The 21,591-nt window shown below is 46.5% G+C and overlaps 1 protein-coding gene across 2 annotated transcripts in view; it reads left to right on the top strand.

The window, feature by feature from the left end:
* SRPK2 (SRSF protein kinase 2) overlaps nt 1-21,591 on the top strand; it is a 760,208-nt gene that overhangs the window by 569,061 nt on the left and 169,556 nt on the right. For both annotated transcript variants that reach the window (XM_086967039.1, XM_086967042.1), the window contains 2 exons: nt 148-313; nt 1,328-1,353. In XM_086967039.1, coding sequence (XP_086823165.1) covers nt 148-313; nt 1,328-1,353 — 192 coding nt within the window. The remainder of the gene's footprint in view (nt 1-147; nt 314-1,327; nt 1,354-21,591) is intronic.

Below are 21,591 nucleotides of genomic sequence, written 5' to 3'. Positions count from 1 at the left end.
CATTCTAAGCTGGTTCTCAAGATTAGTACGTTTTTTAAATATAGGAAGTGTTTGCTCCAAACAGTCTTTGGGGATTGGCGCTTTTGGCAATGTTTACAACATGACTTGACTGGAACTGAATGTTTTTTTTGATTTGGTTTTCCACAGGTCCTACAAGGATTAGATTATCTACACACCAAGTGCAAGATCATCCATACAGATATAAAGCCTGAAAATATCTTGATGTGTGTAGAAGATGCCTATGTGCGTCGAATGGCTGCAGAGGCCACTGAATGGCAAAGAGCTGGAGCGCCTCCTCCTTCGGGCTCTGCAGGTACAGGTTCAATATGCCACGAGGGACCGTTTCATTTTGGGGATGCTTTCACTTTATTTGTTATCACTTCTTTCTTTATAAATGAAATATGAGCCCGGATCATGGTCTTCCGGCCATCGCTCTTTAGTTTAGTGTTAACTGCTTTGTTTCCTGGAAGGAACATGATGGGAAGGTGGGGTGGGGCTACATTTGGCAATGCTCTGAATCTGGGTTTTAACTTCTTGTTGTTGTGAACTAGCAGGTTAGGACTTCAGCTGTAGCAAGCTCTCAATAACATAACAAGAAAGATGTGACAAATGTGTAAGGCAGAACCGTCTACTGGTTGTTCTTCTAACGGGTGCTGTGGTATCTATATGTGTCTAATGAAGCGTTATGTAATTTGTCTTAGACTGTTAGAAGAAAAGTTCTAAATCCAAAGTAATCCTGGTTTACCTAAATGAAGATAAGTACAAAATTAGTACAACATGTAGTAATATTAGGTAAATTATTACACTCCTGAACAGACATTTGAATTACAGAATTAGAGTAATAGTCATAAGTACAAAATGTAGTATTATTAGGTAAATTATTACACTCCTGAACAGAAATTTGAATTACAGAATTAGAGTAATAGTCAGGATGTTGCTTTTCCCCCAGTTATGTTACCCTGTTGTTTGCCTATTTGTGTATATAGCATTCCCAAGGCAGCTGAGAGTATACTTTGCTGTTTCGTTTGACTTATGCAGACGTCTATTTTCATTGTATTTTCTGCTTGCTTGTATATATTATGTCCTATTCGATTTGCTATCTTGAGAGATAACCCTGACTTGATGTCCTCCGTGGAGCTACAGCTTCTGTGGTGGAAAGACAACTGCTACTTTGATGTTTATTGCGTATAGCCCTACTTTGTTGGCTGATACCTATGTAAGATTGCCCAATAGTTCCTTTAACTTCTTGCCAGTTGTTATTGCTTCTTGTAGGTTTTTAGAGATCTTCACTTGTCATATTTGTAAATGTACTTTTTTTCTTTTTCAGTGAGTACCGCACCACAACAAAAACCTGTAAGTATAGTCACACATATTGTGGTTCTACTCTCCAGAAAAGTCAGTGCTCTTATTTGAATGAGTGTGATGGATTTTTTTTCTGACACAGTTTGTTCATGGCTGCCAGATGGAATTTTTAAAAATACGGTCTAGATAAATATTTTTAACAGACTCAAAGAACAGGTTTGCTTACATGGAGATAAACAGATTTCATTTATGAGAGACTTGGAGCTTAAAACTTGTGAAGAAATGTGCCACTGTTCTGAAGGTCTATCGCTCTGCCTTAATCAGACCTCTTCGCCTGTCTGAAATAATTTTCTCACTTTTCATCTTTAGTCGGCATGAATAGTCTCCTCCCACAGTGAGAGTTTTTTTCAAAATTATGTTGGTATCTCTCCAGCTCAAGTCAACATATGCTTCCAAAGCTGGCAAGTTGAACCACGCTAGTGTGGTTCAACTTGCCAGCTTTGGAAGCATATGTAGACTTGAGATATACACTACAATTTATGCTTGCTGAATTGCTGCTTACATTAGACCTTGATCATTCCTTTTTATTGTCATATGTTCATGAATTGCCACCAGAGCAGCAAGATTGCTAATAAAGTAGGCTTGACTCTTGTGGCTGGAAGACTGAGTGGGTCTTGAACATTGATTTAGGATGAGGAATCTCCTGTTCATAACACTGGGAACTGTTGCAAATATTGCAGCAGCACTAGGTAGAGGATCACGCAACACATCCTGTAGAATGATTTGTCCAGACTGGGTGTCATATTTGTGCGGATGCTCTGCTGATAGTATAAGCTGCTTCATAATATCTTCCAGAGTTTATTTAATGCTAGGTACCTCTGGTCTGAGCATGTATTTGCCTAAATTAATTTCGTGGTGATCACAAGATGCACAAAGAATTCTGGGGAAATGTTAGAGTCCTTCTTATTTAAGGTTTCATAAAGATATACTCCGAAACCCTCATCCTCTTGTGAAATCACCATATTTAAGTGAAATCAGCACGGGTGTAGCAAAACCACAATTGAAAGCTGTTTTCCTGTTATCCTAGATCTGATTTTGTTAAGCAGATGACTTTGAGCATTGACTCTAAGAAGCCCTCAATCAAGTCCCGATTGGTGCACCTCATTAAGTCAAATGCTACAACTGTGTTTTTATATTTACATCCATTCATCTTCCTCTACAAATCTCTTCTGTACTGTGGGTGGAGGGGACAACTGGTAACTATCAAAATACCTTCCAAGTGGTTTGCACACATGCTTGTACATTTAAAGCCATTATCCTCTAAAACCATCATTGTCAAAAATACAAGATCATTAAAGTCTACTAGTTGCACAAAGATTACAACCAGAAGAAAGAATGTTATCACGGATTCTTGGCCTTCCTCTTTAAGCACATTTGCCCTAATTACATCGTTTTTCTCACATACTGTCTCAGCTAACACTTCTGCCCAGCCCTCTGTTGTTGGGCCAAAGGCTGTCCTTTGCAACTGACAGCTCAGCATTACATACCTGATGCTTCTATATCAAACAGAACAATTGCCAATACTGTTCTCCAGTATTAGGGGTGTCTTTCATAGATTCACATGCTTGAATATTCCTCGTCGTCGAAGTGGGAATCCCACGGTACATAAAAATTCAATTCAAAGTAGCTTTATTCGAGATTAAAAAAACTCATAAAAGTATGATTATTAAAACTTCCATTTGGTAATACAGATCCGATTGAATTAACAATGATCAACTAGCACATATACTTAAAAATACAAATAAGACAAATTTACGATATTACACTTTTTAAAAACTATCTACATCACTCATAAGTTCAATTCATTTTTTAAATTTCTAGAATCATTAAAATACTATGTGGAATCAAGTAAGTCATAAGATGATTTTTTTTCCTAATAGCTCAGAGCCATCCAAGATATTTTGCAACTGCATATGAAATAATGGGTAAAGTGCTGGTGCAAATTAATCTGAGTGCCACTGCACTGTCCCTTGTGCCTAGGAGTCTGCAAAAAGCTTTTAACCAAACTCGTCTCGAGGTACGATAAGCTATACATACAAAGAAGAGGTGGGCGATAGTTTCTTTATCCGTCTTACAAACTGGGCATAGATTGGAACTACCAGAGGACCACCTTCCTGTTAACGATCTTATTGGGAGGGACCCCGCTCTAAGTTGGAAGTAGAGCTTTCTATCTCCCGGTTTTGTAATACCGTCCCAATATGACTCTAACTTAGGCACAGCTTTACACTCAAGGAAACGGCCCTCCATAGAGGAGGGATCAGCAATATTCCAATTTCGATACGCAATCATTTCCCAATATTTTTCATTTAGTATAGCCTTCGATGGGAATGGGACTACTTCAGGGTTCTCCCACAACCCCTTCATACCCATTTCTACTAGAGTTTTTAGAACGAACCTTTAACCAGGTTATTTTGTGAAAAACCCTGGGCATAGTGGGCAAGTTCAGGTGTTACCCATAACCGTCGCCAGTATAATATTGGGTGCAATCTAGCCATATCTACCAAGGCTTTCCTGCCTAGATCATATCGCAGTGGTTTCATTGGTGAGCTCTTGGGTAGACTAACAAGGTTACGCAGAAATTTGTTCTCAGCAAGTGTTAGAGGTGTCAAGTTGTCATATCCCCATATCTCAGCACCTTGAGGAAATATTAATTTTTATGGTCAATTATGTCCCCTATCGTAGACCCCAACGGCTCCATGTACGTGCTTCAAGTACATGTATGTTCCCTCCACTTTTAGCTATGAAGACGCAAATACATTTGCGTCCAACGTTAACATGTCCTTTTTCAGATCCACCCTGAATGGGTCGGATATTCCGCTCCTAAGTGTGCCTTGCCAACGTCTTTACATGGTGCACTTTTCACGTTTCCCCTGGCTCAGGCGAGTTAGGCCCTGATTTCTGTCATCGAGTCTTTTCCTGCCTTCTGTCTCCGGATGCTGCAGCCTGGACCTGCATCTGTATCCCTGACCTTTGTCTTACTCCCTGCGCGGCTAGCGGTGCCAGGCTCGGCCTGCTTGCCTGCCAAGACTGTATTTTGCCTTCAAGTTATCTGCTCCGCTCCTCGAAAATACATCCCTGGATAGTAGTTTAGGTAAACATCCTTCCCATCTGCAGAGCAAAGGGCCCGGCCTTTCTGTCTCCATGCAAGTAATTCATTGCTCCTGTTACCATGGTAGGCCCATGGCCCCCACACTACATGTAGACACGTAGACGCATATACACGCACTAGCAGTCAGTATAGAATAGCCTCTGCCCAAGAGACCTTTTCCTCTAGATAATACAGTTCTCCAAACACCCGATATTAGATATGATTTGGGATTAGGTTGTTCTGACACCCCAGACTTCTGTCTCCTCATGTAAGGCTAAATGTCAAGTCCCCTTCACCCTCCAGTTCCACGTCAATTGCACGTCATGCTGCTGCGCGCGCATCTCTGCCATGTATTTCTGCTGACACTGCAGGATTCTCTTATGGATCCACCCACTTGTGACACCTTTATGTGACGTTTCCAGTACACACCCTTGTGCACACCTTCTGTTCCGCCTTTTTCATTACGTATATGTTTTCTTATCTCTCCTCTCAGCTGTTACGCCTTCTGCATCCATCACCACTGTAATGCATTGACTATATATATGATATTCTGTCAATAAAGTATTGTCTATCCCTTCCTGAACCTTCGTGGTGATGGAATACGATTTGCCTGGTTCGAACCAATTCCTTTTTAAGGAATAAAACCCCTTTTAAAACCTCAGATGCCACGGACTCTGCCTCTTATTTTTTTCTGAGTTATTCTTATTGAACTTTACCGCATAAATTAAGTATAGGTAATTTAAATTTACCACAACCATATAGTGCCGAGCTTAGGGCTTTTGCCTCGTACACTTGGAGAGCTGGCTGGATAGGCTTAGTCAAGGATTTCTTATGCTCGATGAGTACTGCTCCCGCATTTTGGCGGAGTTCCGAGGCCGCCATTTCGACATTTTTCCCCCACATAATGTCCTTGGCCACATGTATGCCCAGATACACAAAATCTGACACCAATTCCACTTTTAGCCCATTCATAAAAAAATTCTGACAACTTATGCCCAACTACCCCGTTAATATATAATGAGAAGAGCGTGGGGGCCATGGCACAGCCCTGACGAACCCCCCGCTCCACAGGGAATTCAGGAGTGACTTGCCCATGCCCCCCCATTGGATTTTTGCATGATTTGTCTCGTGTAATCTCATAACTAGCGTGAGGATATCTGATGGCATTCCTAGCTTATTCAGTACATTCCAAAGCTTTGCCCGTGGCACTAAATCGAAAGCTGCACGCAAATCAATAAAAGCGGCATAGATACTACCTTTCCCTAATAATACAGTCTTCCAGTGCAATAGAATAAAACGAAAAATCTGATCAGTGGTGCTCGTTAATTTACGAAAACCGGCCTGAAATGGGGACAGAATGTTCTCTTCTTCAACCCAGTCTAAGAATTTGTCTAAGATCATTTTCCCAATCACCTTTTTTATTGTATCAATCAGGCTGATGGGCCTATAATTCCCAGCCTGCGTTTTATCACCCTTCTTATATATTGGGATTATTACGGCCCCTTGCCATGACCTTGGTACTAGGGCTCCCAGGGCCACAGCATTGGCCAACTACATGATATACCGATCCCAAGGCATTTTATTTTGCAGGAAGACATCCGCTGGAACCCCATCGGGTCCCGGTGCTTTTCCCCTTGAGACAGCTTTCAATGCCACTTTTACATCATTATTAGTAAAGGGTGGTTCTGAACTGAGGATATTATTTATCGGTTCCCTAAGCCTGTCTTCATGACTACATGCATATTGTGGGCCAAAGTGGTCTACCCAACTTTTCTGTGATACATAATTAACAGGGGGTTCAGGGCGGCCTCCTTTCCCCCACTTAACAATATTCCAAAAGAGTTTGGAATCCTTTAAGGTACTCGCTGATTTGAGGGCCTGCAATGGTCTTCGTCCCATAATTTCTTTGCCAAATAAGTGGTTTTCTTATAATTCTAATGCAAACAAAAGAAGGAGTATCCCCTACGTCAGGTTTTTGAAGAAAAAACTTTCGGAGGGTGAGTTGTTTGGCAAAAAAAGGAAAAAGTCAACCTTTTTGATAGGAAACCCCTCACTCACCACCTAGTGGTGACTTGCTTCATCATCGGGGTCCACCCTGGTGACCTAGCGTCACCAGGATGTGCTTCGACACCTGGGTTACAGTGGAGCAGGTTGTGACTGTATGTGCAAAAAGAGGTGTTAAAAATTGTCCTGGTTTAACTTAAATTCAATTTTTATTATAAAGTAATCAGAACAATGTTAAAAATTGCTGGCGAGATACTCCTTGATGAGTTACGGTCAAGGTATCTCTATATGTGTCTGAGTGGCTTGGTCGACATGTTTCTACCATCAGGGCAGTAGCCCGGTATTCTTCAGGACCAAAAACAGGTGGATGGGAGGTGTGTGCCCCCTAAAAGGCACACCCTGTCCTGATCCCCTGTAAACCAACTGGAAAAATAACCAGTGGTAGATGTGCTCTTTTAAAATAAAGAGAGCCGTCTGGTTGCAAAAAAAGGGAAAGAGACTTGTTATAAGCCTCTAGATTACTTCAACGGGCAGGGGGTAGGTTCTTTTAACCGCCAAACCAAGTTAGTTGGCGGGAGAGTTAAACGGCCATTCACCTACTCCTATCCTCCTCTGCTCGGCTAGTAACTCATCAAGGAGTATCTCGCCAGCAATTTTTAACATTGTTCTGATTACTTTATAATAAAATTTTACTTTATAAAAATTGAATTTAAGTTAAACCAGGACAATTTTTAACACCTCTTTTTGCACATACAGTCACAACCTGCTCCACTGTAACCCAGGTGTCGAAGCACATCCTGGTGACGCTAGGTCACCAGGGTGGACCCCGATGATGAAGCAAGTCACCACTAGGTGGTGAGTGAGGGGTTTCCTATCAAAAAGGTTGACTTTTTCCTTTTTTTGCCAAACAACTCACCCTCCGAAAGTTTTTTCTTCAAAAACCTGACGTAGGGGATACTCCTTCTTTTGTTTGCATTAATATTCCTATCAGGGGAAAAGGAGGTATCTCTTTTCACTTCCGAGTGATAATATCCCTTGCTCTCTCTTTTGATTTCAATTTCTTATAATTCTGCCTGGCCAGTCTTACAGCATTAGGGTCTCTTTTCTTTAGGGCTACACCTAGGGATGTTCTTGCCGCTCTACACACGTTATTATACCACCCCACTCTTATCGGGTGTATTTTTGTACCTGCTTTCTTTGGTACTTCCTTGATAAAGTGACCCCTTATGGTTTCAAAAAATTTCTCGTGGAGATTAGTAATTTGCCACAGATCATCCTCTACTCCCTGAACGCTAGCCATGGCAGTAATGGTTTTGTCCAATTCCTCGTTAATATTTACCAAAACCCTTTTTTGCATCATTACTAGTCCCCACCTTACCCGCCTCATGTCGTTTGTTGGGACAATCTCAAATAAAGCCTGCTCAACCCCATTCGGCCCCCCTTCCTCTCTCCTCCACAAACTATGGGTAGTGCATAGGGGGTTATGGTCACTCTCCTGTCTTGCCACCACATTCATGTTGTTAATGAGGTGCCAGATTGGCAGGTTGCAGATAACATAATCGATCCTACTTTTCGAGCGGCCATTATCAAAGGTGATTTCCCCTTGTCCATCGCTCGGAGTTCTACCATTCAATGCTCTGAGCCCTCTCTCACAGCATATCCCATTCATTTGGATAATGTTATCTGTCAATCTGTAGATTGGTTTTAACTCTAGATTAGGAACCCCCCACTGGGAATCCTCTTCATCTCCTGCACGCCAATCACCAGTTATAAGTGGCTCATAAGTCATATTTAAATCACCGGCAATGATTATGTTATTCTCGCTCGGCTGCGACCCTATCAGGGAATCCAGGGCCGCCAAAACCTGGGATTTAGCTCCCCCCGACCCTCGAACATATAAGTTATAAATGTCAAGGGCCCCCAGGGAGCCCAGTGATAGCCTAATCAGCTGAATGTCCCTATTCTTAGATGGTATCTCTATAACTCTATCAAAGAGGTCTTGACGTAACCATGTCGTTGACCCACCTTTCGGCCGACCCATCGGACCCTTAGTTGCAGGTATAAAAAAGTTCAAAAAACCCTGGAGAAACTGGGGATCACATGCCCAAGTCTCTTGAAAGAGACAAACGTCAAAACCATTTACAAAAGTAAGCCAATCTGGAGATTGTAATCTAGGGCATAGCCCGGCAATGTTCCAAGACATGATCTTCCCTCCCACCCCACTATCCGCTTGGTTTAACCCTGCAGAGTCTAGGTCAAGTGGTTTTAATCCAATCATCCTGGGTGGTACTTTTCCTAATCTTGAGACTAGATTAGGGGTAAAAAAAAACACTTCAGTAGTGGTACAAGACGCTTCATCGTTTACCAGATGTTCCGCCACAGGAGACTCATTACTAAACCCCTTGTCCATCAAAAGTCGATCTTTATCAGGATTCCTCGCTATTCCTAGAGGCTTACCCCCAAGACTACCCACTACTACCAATTCGGGGGAATTGTCACCAGCTGAGCTGTCGGGGTGGACATTAAGAGTCCCATCCTTGGTAATTCAATTCAGAAAAGGGGGTGGTGATGGACAGAGTATCTGAATTAAACAAAACACTCGTACCCAGTAAACAGATCAGGGCTTGATCCATCACCATTTTTTAGCTCACTGCACCATCCCAGCTCAGAACCTAGCTACATGCAAACTAGTCTGTCCCTGGCCCAGTGCATCATGGGAACAGGGCAGACCAAACTACCAAGCATATTCTTATACTGGAAAGGAAACAAGCTTCCGGGGACCGGTTTCTGGCATTACAGCCGTCTTCGGCCCGGCTTGCTTGAATCCTGATGGTGCAGTGAGCAAGGGACTCACATCTGAGCATACCCTTCCACGCTTATGGTGGACAAGACAATTCAGAAAAGGGGGTGGTGATGGACAGAGTATCTGAATTAAACAGAACACTCATACCCAGTCAACAGATCAGGGCTTGATCCATCACCATTTTTTAGCTCACTGCACCATCCCAGCTCAGAACCTGGCTACATGCAAACTAGTCTGTCCCTGGCCCAGTGCATCATGGGAACAGGGCAGACCAAACTACCAAGCCAATTCTTATACTGGAAAGGAAACAAGCTTCCAGGGACCGGTTTCTGGCATTACAGCCGTCTTCGGCCCGGCTTGCTTGAATCCTGATGGTGCAGTGAGCAAGGGACTCACATCTGAGCACACCCTTCCACGCTTATGGTGGACAAGACAATTCAGAAAAGGGGGTGGTGATGGACAGAGTATCTGAATTAAACAGAACACTCGTACCAAGTCAACAGATCAGGGCTTGATCCATCACCATTTTTTAGCTCACTGCACCATCCCAGCTCAGAACCTGGCTACATGCAAACTAGTCTGTCCCTGGCCCAGTGCCTAGTGGCCCACTACCAAGCCAATTCTTATACTGGAAAGGAAACAAGCTTCCGGGGACCGGTTTCTGGCATTACAGCTGTCCCCGGTAGCTTGTCTCCTTTCTGGTAAAGAATTGGCTTGGTAGTTTAGTCTGCCCTGTTCCCATGATGCACTGGGCCAGGGACAGACTGATTTGCATATAGCCAGGTTCTGAGCTGGGATGGTGCAGTGAGATAAATAACGGTGATGGATCAAGCCCTGATCTTTGGACTGGGTAAGAGTGGTCTGCTTAATTCAGACACTCTGTTCATCACCACCCCCTTTTCTGAATCGTTTTTGGCCACTATAGGTGTGGCAGGGTATACTCAGACATGAGTCCCTTTCTCACTGCACCATCAGGATTCAAGCAAGCCGGGCCGAAGACGGCAGAAATGCCAGAAACCGGTCCCCGGTAGCTTGTCTCCTTTCTGGTAAAGAATTGGCTTGGTAGTTTAGTCTGCCCTGTTCCCATGATGCACTGGGCCAGGGACAGACTGATTTGCATATAGCCAGGTTCTGAGCTGGGATGGTGCAGTGAGATAAATAACGGTGATGGATCAAGCCCTGATCTTTGGACTGGGTAAGAGTGGTCTGCTTAATTCAGACACTCTGTTCATCACCACCCCCTTTTCTGAATCGTTTTTGGCCACTATAGGTGTGGCAGGGTATACTCAGACATGAGTCCCTTTCTCACTGCACCATCAGGATTCAAGCAAGCCGGGCCGAAGACGGCTGAAATGCCAGAATCCGGTCCCCGGTAGCTTGTCTCCTTTCTGGTAAAGAATTGGCTTGGTAGTTTAGTCTGCCCTGTTCCCATGATGCACTGGGCCAGGGACAGACTGATTTGCATATAGCCAGGTTCTGAGCTGGGATGGTGCAGTGAGATAAATAACGGTGATGGATCAAGCCCTGATCTTTGGACTGGGTAAGAGTGGTCTGCTTAATTCAGACACTCTGTTCATCACCACCCCCTTTTCTGAATCGTTTTTGGCCACTATAGGTGTGGCAGGGTATACTCAGACATGAGTCCCTTTCTCACTGCACCATCAGGATTCAAGCAAGCCGGGCCGAAGGCGGCTGAAATGCCAGAAACCGGTCCCCGGTAGCTTGTCTCCTTTCTGGTAAAGAATTGGCTTGGTAGTTTAGTCTGCCCTGTTCCCATGATGCACTGGGCCAGGGACAGACTGATTTGCATATAGCCAGGTTCTGAGCTGGGATGGTGCAGTGAGATAAATAACGGTGATGGATCAAGCCCTGATCTTTGGACTGGGTAAGAGTGGTCTGCTTAATTCAGACACTCTGTTCATCACCACCCCCTTTTCTGAATCGTTTTTGGCCACTATAGGTGTGGCAGGGTATACTCAGACATGAGTCCCTTTCTCACTGCACCATCAGGATTCAAGCAAGCCGGGCCGAAGACGGCTGAAATGCCAGAAACCGGTCCCCGGTAGCTTGTCTCCTTTCTGGTAAAGAATTGGCTTGGTAGTTTAGTCTGCCCTGTTCCCATGATGCACTGGGCCAGGGACAGACTGATTTGCATATAGCCAGGTTCTGAGCTGGGATGGTGCAGTGAGATAAATAACGGTGATGGATCAAGCCCTGATCTTTGGACTGGGTAAGAGTGGTCTGCTTAATTCAGACACTCTGTTCATCACCACCCCCTTTTCTGAATCGTTTTTGGCCACTATAGGTGTGGCAGGGTATACTCAGACATGAGTCCCTTTCTCACTGCACCATCAGGATTCAAGCAAGCCGGGGCCGAAGACGGCTGAAATGCCAGAAACCGGTCCCCGGTAGCTTGTCTCCTTTCTGGTAAAGAATTGGCTTGGTAGTTTAGTCTGCCCTGTTCCCATGATGCACTGGGCCAGGGACAGACTGATTTGCATATAGCCAGGTTCTGAGCTGAGATGGTGCAGTGAGATAAATAACGGTGATGGATCAAGCCCTGATCTTTGGACTGGGTAAGAGTGGTCTGCTTAATTCAGACACTCTGTTCATCACCACCCCCTTTTCTGAATCGTTTTTGGCCACTATAGGTGTGGCAGGGTATACTCAGACATGAGTCCCTTTCTCACTGCACCATCAGGATTCAAGCAAGCCGGGCCGAAGACGGCTGAAATGCCAGAAACCGGTCCCCGGTAGCTTGTCTCCTTTCTGGTAAAGAATTGGCTTGGTAGTTTAGTCTGCCCTGTGCCCATGATGCACTGGGCCAGGGACAGACTGATTTGCATATAGCCAGGTTCTGAGCTGGGATGGTGCAGTGAGATAAATAACGGTGATGGATCAAGCCCTGATCTTTGGACTGGGTAAGAGTGGTCTGCTTAATTCAGACACACTGTTCATCACCACCCCCTTTTCTGAATCGTTTTTGGCCACTATAGGTGTGGCAGGGTATACTCAGACATGAGTCCCTTTCTCACTGCACCATCAGGATTCAAGCAAGCCGGGCCGAAGACGGCTGAAATGCCAGAAACCGGTCCCCGGTAGCTTGTCTCCTTTCTGGTAAAGAATTGGCTTGGTAGTTTAGTCTGCCCTGTTCCCATGATGCACTGGGCCAGGGACAGACTGATTTGCATATAGCCAGGTTCTGAGCTGGGATGGTGCAGTGAGATAAATAACGGTGATGGATCAAGCCCTGATCTTTGGACTGGGTAAGAGTGGTCTGCTTAATTCAGACACTCTGTTCATCACCACCCCCTTTTCTGAATCGTTTTTGGCCACTATAGGTGTGGCAGGGTATACTCAGACATGAGTCCCTTTCTCACTGCACCATCAGGATTCAAGCAAGCCGGGCCGAAGACGGCTGAAATGCCAGAAACCGGTCCCCGGTAGCTTGTCTCCTTTCTGGTAAAGAATTGGCTTGGTAGTTTAGTCTGCCCTGTTCCCATGATGCACTGGGCCAGGGACAGACTGATTTGCATATAGCCAGGTTCTGAGCTGGGATGGTGCAGTGAGATAAATAACGGTGATGGATCAAGCCCTGATCTTTGGACTGGGTAAGAGTGGTCTGCTTAATTCAGACACTCTGTTCATCACCACCCCCTTTTCTGAATCGTTTTTGGCCACTATAGGTGTGGCAGGGTATACTCAGACATGAGTCCCTTTCTCACTGCACCATCAGGATTCAAGCAAGCCGGGCCGAAGACGGCTGAAATGCCAGAAACCGGTCCCCGGTAGCTTGTCTCCTTTCTGGTAAAGAATTGGCTTGGTAGTTTAGTCTGCCCTGTGCCCATGATGCACTGGGCCAGGGACAGACTGATTTGCATATAGCCAGGTTCTGAGCTGGGATGGTGCAGTGAGATAAATAACGGTGATGGATCAAGCCCTGATCTTTGGACTGGGTAAGAGTGGTCTGCTTAATTCAGACACTCTGTTCATCACCACCCCCTTTTCTGAATCGTTTTTGGCCACTATAGGTGTGGCAGGGTATACTCAGACATGAGTCCCTTTCTCACTGCACCATCAGGATTCAAGCAAGCCGGGGCCGAAGACGGCTGAAATGCCAGAAACCGGTCCCCGGTAGCTTGTCTCCTTTCTGGTAAAGAATTGGCTTGGTAGTTTAGTCTGCCCTGTTCCCATGATGCACTGGGCCAGGGACAGACTGATTTGCATATAGCCAGGTTCTGAGCTGAGATGGTGCAGTGAGATAAATAACGGTGATGGATCAAGCCCTGATCTTTGGACTGGGTAAGAGTGGTCTGCTTAATTCAGACACTCTGTTCATCACCACCCCCTTTTCTGAATCGTTTTTGGCCACTATAGGTGTGGCAGGGTATACTCAGACATGAGTCCCTTTCTCACTGCACCATCAGGATTCAAGCAAGCCGGGCCGAAGACGGCTGAAATGCCAGAAACTGGTCCCCGGTAGCTTGTCTCCTTTCTGGTAAAGAATTGGCTTGGTAGTTTAGTCTGCCCTGTTCCCATGATGCACTGGGCCAGGGACAGACTGATTTGCATATGCCAGAAAGAGCTGCATATCGATTAGTTACCTCTACATGGAGATCATCCTCCTGCACACCCCACGTTGGTGCCAATGGCACAATCATCAATGGAGTGGCCCATCCCTGGTGTCCCCTATGAATGGGTGGCCTATAATTTAGCCCCTTTTCCCACCTGTTGCGATGATCTCTGTTGTGAGGACTGTAGAAAAAACCTAGGGGCAAGATGTTTATACCTGAGCCAATGGATCCCCCCCCAGATATTCTGCATCCCTAAGGATCCTCTCTACTACAAATCTGCAATTGAAATTTATCACAATACAGTCACCATTTTTTGTTTTCACAGACTTGCCCACCCATGAGACTCGACGAACCATAATGACATTGTGACCAACTCCTTTCCCTTCCCTGGTGTTATTGAGTAACCAGTGGGTCACTTTATTTTTTAACTGACTGTAGTCCTCTTTATGGCCTTCGACTAGAGGTGGTACATTGCCAAGAACTATCACCTGAGGCGTTGCCTGTGGGTGTAGATCAATGACACTAGTGATATCCTTGCCCTTGGCTTTAGTTAGCAGGGGGGTGGCAGATCTTACAGTCCTGATATTATCCTCTATACTGTTTGGTTTACTGACAACCCTCTGTTTGATGAAACTCCCTTCTTTAGGGCCCTGCATACCATTGGAGTTTCCCACATTTCCAACAGTTGGCGCCAGGTATTGGGGTAACGATGGGATTGCATTAGACTTGCTCTGCAGATTTTTAATCTCCATCTTCAGGGGGCTAACACAGAGACTTTTTAATAAGAGTGTATTCTCTGCAGTTTCCCGTTGGATTTTATCCAGGTTCTGGTTTATGACCTTCATTTGTTCTATCAGTGGGAGAACAAGTGATTTTATCAGTTATTTCACCTGAGTTAGAAGACCCCCTGGATCACTGGAACATTGCATGTCACATACAGGACCTTTTGGAGCATCACTAAAAATATTATTAGTTTGAACAGATGGTTGGACCAAAGGTCTATTATCTGGAGATTTACCATTTCTAGAGATTGTTTTTACTGGCTTATTAAAGATTTTTGCAATTTTTGGCTTACTACCTGTTTGATTGTCCCCAACCCTCTTCCTTTTTCCTACTTGCTTCTTGGGTTTTTCTAATGCTTGAACATTTGACAGCTCAACCCCCCTCGTTTGGGTTACAGCAATGGGGAGGGTAACCTCAGATGATACTGAACTATCTAGGAAGATAAGGGAGGAGGAAGCAGTATTATAACTTCCCTGACCTAAGCTTGGGCTTCTCAAACTGATCCCGCTAGTTCTGGTCATGATGGATTTGTCTGGCGTGACGGCATTTTGGATATTGCCCAACGATGAGCGTTTGGAACTTAAGAGATCCAGCGATAATTGTTTTTCTGCGAGTACAATCTCTCGCTCTAGTACCACTGACGCTCGAGTAATAAAATTATCGAGCGTCCCTACTACGCTACCTCCTATTTGAATCCGTGACGCTTTTCTCCCATTCCCACATGGCAAAGCCATATTTGATGATTTATATCTTGGTTTACACCCCTTTGTTTGTGGACAGCTCTGTCACCCCCAATACGTGTAATACACCCAGATATACAATATACAAATGTTATAAAGTGTCCCAGATCCTTAGCCTTGTCTTGCCCTACATGTTAAAGGGGTGGCCCAGCCCAGCCTTCTCCGGCATGTGACGGCCTAGGATGGCCCGCCCTTTTCCCGGGCTTAGCCCGGCGCCGCCCGCGCGCGTCCCGCGACGCAGAGGGAGCCTTTCCTTTTACGTCGCCTCCAGGCGGGATAGTGGGCGGAAGTAGGAAGTTAGCCGCTATGCAGCCTGGGAGCTGTAGTCTCCCCCAACTGCGGCCGTGAGATGGTTTGAAGCGGCGACAGGGGAGACACACAGCTTAGGGCCCCCAGGTGCGGCAGAGTCAGCAGGAGCACAAGAGGTGTGTGGCAAGTCAGCTCCAAGCGTTCGTTCACCCCCAATAAATGCTAAAAATATATGTATGTGAGAACATAACATAAGAAAAAACTAGAATTAAATACATAACTGAAACCTCTAAAACAATTCCTCCATAGGAAAGCATGAGAGAGAGAGAAAACACTTGTAACATATCACTGTCATTATGTTAGTCCAAACTACAGCCAATCGGGCGCCAGCACCCTCTAGAACCTTCTCCTCAGAAGCTCAAGCCCTCAGATTTTCTACCGCACGTCGTGTGAAGGGAGTCTCCCTGAGCTCTTCTCAGTTTTTTCCTCAACTGCTTCTTGTTCCTGAACTTTCATCATGTCAAGTAAGAAGTCTTTATTCCGACCTGGCTCTTCTTGTGGGAAATTGCGTCTTTTTAAAGAGGACCCCCACAAGAAATGTATTTATTGTCTCTACCCTGAGCATGAAGTTGGCAGCTGCAAGTTTTGTAGAACCTTTTCTAACAAGACTCTAAAGGACAGAGAAGTCAGTCTCTTCCTTTGGCTCCAACGTCTTAAAGACAAAGATTCAGCTCTGTCTGATGCGGAGAGTTTTCAATCTGGACCCTCCTCTGCAGCCTCTAAGCGTGGTAGTGTGCAGGATATGCCTTCTCCTTTTCTAAAAAAAGAAGAAACTGGCCCTGCCTTTGGCCTCTGTGGTGTCCCCACCAGCACCTACTACTGCTGCGACCACAAGACCTGGCTCTCAGGCGTCTTCTGCTGCCTCACAGTGTGTTTCCACACCTAAACATGCTTCGTCGTCGATGGGAGCTTCTACGAGCGTTCCGACGACGAGATCTGCAGTGTCTACATCGTCGACGACACTGATGATGACGTCAGCTTTTATCTCGTCGACGACGGTTTCGTTGACAGCCTCTACGTCGACGAGAGTTTCATTGGCCTTTCAGACTCTCGTCGACGATTCCTATCACCTCATCGACGAAGAAACCAGCATCGCCGACAAAAGCCATCAGAAAGTCTTCGTCGTCGACTAAAGCCTCGTCGACGAGGGCTCCCTCTACAGGGGTGCCTACTGCGTCGACGACTTCGTCGCCGGCTTTGCCATCTAGAATACTTCCGTCGACGACGACTCCGTCGACGACGGCTTCGTCGACGAGCCTACCGTCGACGATGGATTCATCTAAGTCATTTTTATCGACGGTCATTTCAGCACCGTCTACGATAACGTCGACGGTGGCACCATCCTCCTTTGCCTCGTTGCCTCTAGTGCCTTTACCTTCTTCAGGTTCTGCATCTGTCGCCACCGATCTTTCACACCATCGCCGTCAAACGCCATGCCACCAGTTGTCTGCTCCAGATCCACGGCCTCCTTCACCTATGATTGCCACTACCTCTGAGCACGACTCGGACTCTGGTAATGATGTGGATGGCACTTTCGGGGGGGCCCACAGTCCGTCTGATCTAATCATCAAATATCAAGATTCCGGCACTGACGACGACTGCGGCGACCAGGAGTCTCAAGCTGAGGAACAGTTCATCCAAGTTCCAATGGCTACTTTGCCTTTGTCTTTGATTTCAAATCTCCAGCATATGCTGGACGACTACAACCGGCGTTTTCCACCAACGCCACAAGGTACTCCTAGACCATCACCTGCTGCGACTGCGACAGCTCCGCCATCTGTTCCGCCACCTTTGCCAACGACGCCTTCACCCCAGGTTCAAACGTCGGTCAAGATTCACACAACTGTGTATCCACAGGATGCGGATGATGAGGCGATTCCAGAACGGGAGGACGGAGAGGTCCACGATGATACGGATAATGATGATGCCGCAGCTGGCATGGCAGAGTGGGACGACTACCAAATGCAGACGCCCTCCCCTCCGCCAAGAGAATCTGGGGATTCCCCTCCAGTAGATATTGCCAGTTTTCATCTGTTGATGGATAGAGCATCTCGGCGCTTTAAATTACCAAGCACAGAGAGAGAGGACGACTGTTTCCTCTAGGATTTCAAGAATCAGCCTTTCAAACAAGTCCACACGATTCCAATAATCGATTTTATATGGAAGGAGGGAGTTAAGCTCATGCAGGCTCCGTATTCGTTACCTGCCCAAATGCTGCGCCTTGAGAAGAAATATAAGGCCCCAACTGGTTCACCAGCATGCCTGGTCTCCCATCCAAAGCCGGATTCGGTTGTAACTCAGGCAGCACAGCGTCGGACCTGTAATCCAGAGTCTCCAATCACCGCACCTCCAGATAGAGAAGGTCGGCGCCTAGACGCCATTGGACGTAAATTCTCCACCATGGCTTCCACTACAGTACGGGCGGCGAATGCCTTAGCCATCTTGGGCCGATACGACCGGCAGATGTGGTCGGACATATCTGCCCTAGTCAACCTCATCCCTGATGCTTCCAAAGCGGACGCTCTGCAAATCCTCCAAGATGGACAAAGAGCATCTGAAGAGATGATTGACTGCGCAGTCGATATTGCGGGCACTTGTTTCCGCCAGCTTGCCAGGGTTGGTTGAAGGCCACCTCCTTCCGGCAGGAAGTTCAATCTAGGATCCTTGATATGCCATATGATGGTGAATCGCTGTTTGGGTCACACATAGGCGAATCTCTAGAGTCCATTAGGAAGGACACTGATACGGCTAAATCACTGGGCACTTTGCAATTTCGGAAGCAGCCATTTCGGGGTGGACGCGGCTCTGTGAGAAGTTGGCCTGATATATGATGCTCACTAGTTCTAGTGATCACCGTGTACCATTCCAAACAACCCTTATAGTGATTGGTTGTAAGTCAACCTTATAGACCAGCTATCCTAATGTTAGCATGGACAGAGAAGTCTTAGGCTAAACTCTTTTGGCATGTGAAGCCAGCTGTTTTACCACATATAACCCCTTGAATACCAGATGAAAGGACACCACACAGGTTGTTATGAAAATAAACAATATATTTATTACTAACAAATACCTTTGAACTCTTTATGAGATCCGAGGGCTAAGCACTTAACAATACTCTTCAGAAAAATACAATAAGTCGCACAAATTACAATGGTGCACTAGTGGAACGGCAAACCATATACTAAGTAAATGGTATAAGTAGAACGATAGAAGAAATGAGGATGCCCAGAGGCTGTGGAATCGCTGGGGCTACACTACCCTAACCTTAGGTAAGGAGCAGGAGGCCCACGGGACGCGTGTGCAGTGTTAGAACACACACGTGTGTTTCAATGCAAAGTCGATGGGTATGAACAATTTACAAAATAGGTGAGTAAGGACAGATCCGACTGGTTGAGACCGAAACTACAGGATACCTGGACACTAGGAGAGTCAATCTACCTATGAGCACCAAAATGCTCTCGTTACCTCACCCACCGGTTGCGGGTACATAGGTGTGAAAGTGTGTCTGGTTTCCGCGTTGAAGTCAATGGAGCCTTGGAGAAAGCTGCTGCAGGCGACTAGGAGGAAGATGTCCGGAGTGATCCAAGGGCGGATCGAAGAAGATGGAGACCTGAAAGCAGAGGGGAGAATGTTCAAAGTCACTAGCCAGTGACCGGAGTGGAACCAGGAAGGAACCAGATGATGTCGTCGTGATCAGGTGAAGAGGTGTCACTTGACTCTGCAGCCACTGGAACCAGGAGGCGTCTTCGACGACCAGGATGGAGGCACGATCTGGCCCACGCAGGCTCTCGCTGTCGGCGGTGGTTGTTCCAGGATCGGAGTCAACAGGCCTTGGCAAATGCAACCCACGCGGCAAGTGAAGATGCCGTCTGGTGCGGACCAGGAGGGTCCGGGGTGCTTCTCTTTTGGAAGGAAGCAAGGGCCAGTCTGGAGCAACCAGACCAGCGGTGTAGATTTCAAGGTTCGTTGTCTAGGAGGCCACTAGCCAGCCGGCAAGTGACCAGACAACGCGTCGAGTAGCAATCAAGCAGAAGGGCCCCACGCAGATCTCGTGGATGCTGGAGGGCTGGTCTTCGGTGCAGGAGCTGCTCGGGGCTGGGGCTTCTCAATCCCCAAAGCACTTTCTCGAGGGTGCCTCAGAGTTCGTGCTGGAAGCGAAGCGAAGTGCAGTTCTTCAAAGATGGCCGGTCCCACGTGTCGCGCCGCACCCACGGGTCTCAGCTATGCTGCAGATGTGGGTAGAGGTCGGAGAGGTCTGGGAGTCCGGGTCTCGTCGAGCTCTGAGGTCTAGTTCCGGCAGGAAGGACGACAAAGTTAACCGCTAGGACGCTTGATGGTGCCTGCTTGTGCAGGGTGGTCACTCGTTGGCCACAAGGGAGATTTCTTCAGTCTTCTGTGGAGCAGAACGTCGAAGTCCAGAGTATCTTCTTGTAAAGTTGTTCAGGATAATCTAATTTGGAATGGGACCAGCTCCTACCTTGATTCTGCTAAATGGGGCTGTACTAGCGACTAGGTCCCTCCCATGGGTGGGACCAGGAAGGGGGGTGGTTACACCCCCTATCCTTTGTCCGGTTTCGCGCCAGAGCTGGGGCTGGAGTGCCCCAGCAACTGGTTTGAACCGGGGTATGCACAGGGACACCTTGTGTGCCCCAGGCATGTCTCATTCCTTTCAGCCCTGCCTATCTGGATACACAAAGTCCTGTCTGGGTTGGTGCTGGCACCTCCCCAGGCAGCAAACCCTTTGTCCAGGCCTCCCTCGCTGGAAGGACTCCCAGCAGCAGGAGGTCAGACTTGTGTCTGTGGCAGCAGCATCCATTTTGTGATGCTGAGGCTCGAGTTAACTTTAACTGGGGTTACAGTTACATACATGTCTTATCCCTCTAGAAGGGTGGAATGCTACCCCCGTCGCCAGAACTGCCGAGGGGGTAGTATTCCAAAGTGTATGACACCTTACACGACATGTTTCGATAATGCTATGCCAAAGTTAGCAATAACCGCGAGAATTATAATGCACTTAAGAGTATATGGTATAGCGTTATCATGGAACAGCTATAAGGACATGGTTCCGAAAGCTGCAGACAGGCTCAGCTCATGCTAGAGCACCATCTCACATAATTCCAAGCACTCTGCCTTCATGATTGATAAGGCCTGCCATAGGAGTGACTTATAGGAGTATATGTGTCCATTTTGGGGTTAGATATAGGTATACTATATCTACAGCAAAGGGTGATTACACCACCTTGCCCCAGCTGTGTTACCAGCCAGTTGTGTCTGTTTAGATGGCCAGCCAAGGGTGGCATGATGTATGCTGCAGCCTCTGGTAGGCCTTGGGTGCACTTATGCCCTGGGTACCTATGGTACACTGTACAAGGACTTACAAGAGTGACCCAATACCAATTGGTAAATGCACCTAAAGTACATGAGTGTCAATTTAGAGAGAGAACAGCTAGGCTGTGGGTATGATTAGCAGGCCCACAGCCAAGGAAAGTCGTAAACAAGTGAAGCAAAAAGCAAAAATCTGGGGTGACCATAGGATTGCAGACCCTACTCTCCTACATAACCCCCCCCCCCCCCCCCCAAAAAAAAACTTAGGGACATTAAACTAACCTTGACCAGGTGAGTCCTCCTGTTCTAAGTGGAAATACCTGGAGAGCCCATCTGCATTGCTCTGGTCAGTACCAGGTCTGTGTTCTACTGTAAAGTCCATCCCCTGTAGCAAAATGGACCACCTAAGAAGTTTGGGGTTTTCACCCTTCATTTGATTTAGCCACAAGAGGGGCTTATGGTCTGTCTGAAGTTTGAAGTGAGTTCCAAACAAGTATGGCCTCAACTTCTTCAGGGCCCAAACCACAGCAAAGGCCTCCCTCTCAATAGCTGACCAACGTTTCTCTCTAGGGGGCAGCCTTCTACTTATAAAAGCAATGGGCT

The sequence above is a fragment of the Lissotriton vulgaris genome, chromosome 1_1 (genome assembly GCF_964263255.1).
Source record: "Lissotriton vulgaris chromosome 1_1, aLisVul1.2, whole genome shotgun sequence".
Lineage (NCBI taxonomy): Eukaryota > Metazoa > Chordata > Amphibia > Caudata > Salamandridae > Lissotriton > Lissotriton vulgaris.
Note: the sequence above shows the minus strand (reverse complement) of the source record. Positions and strands in the feature narration are given on the sequence as shown.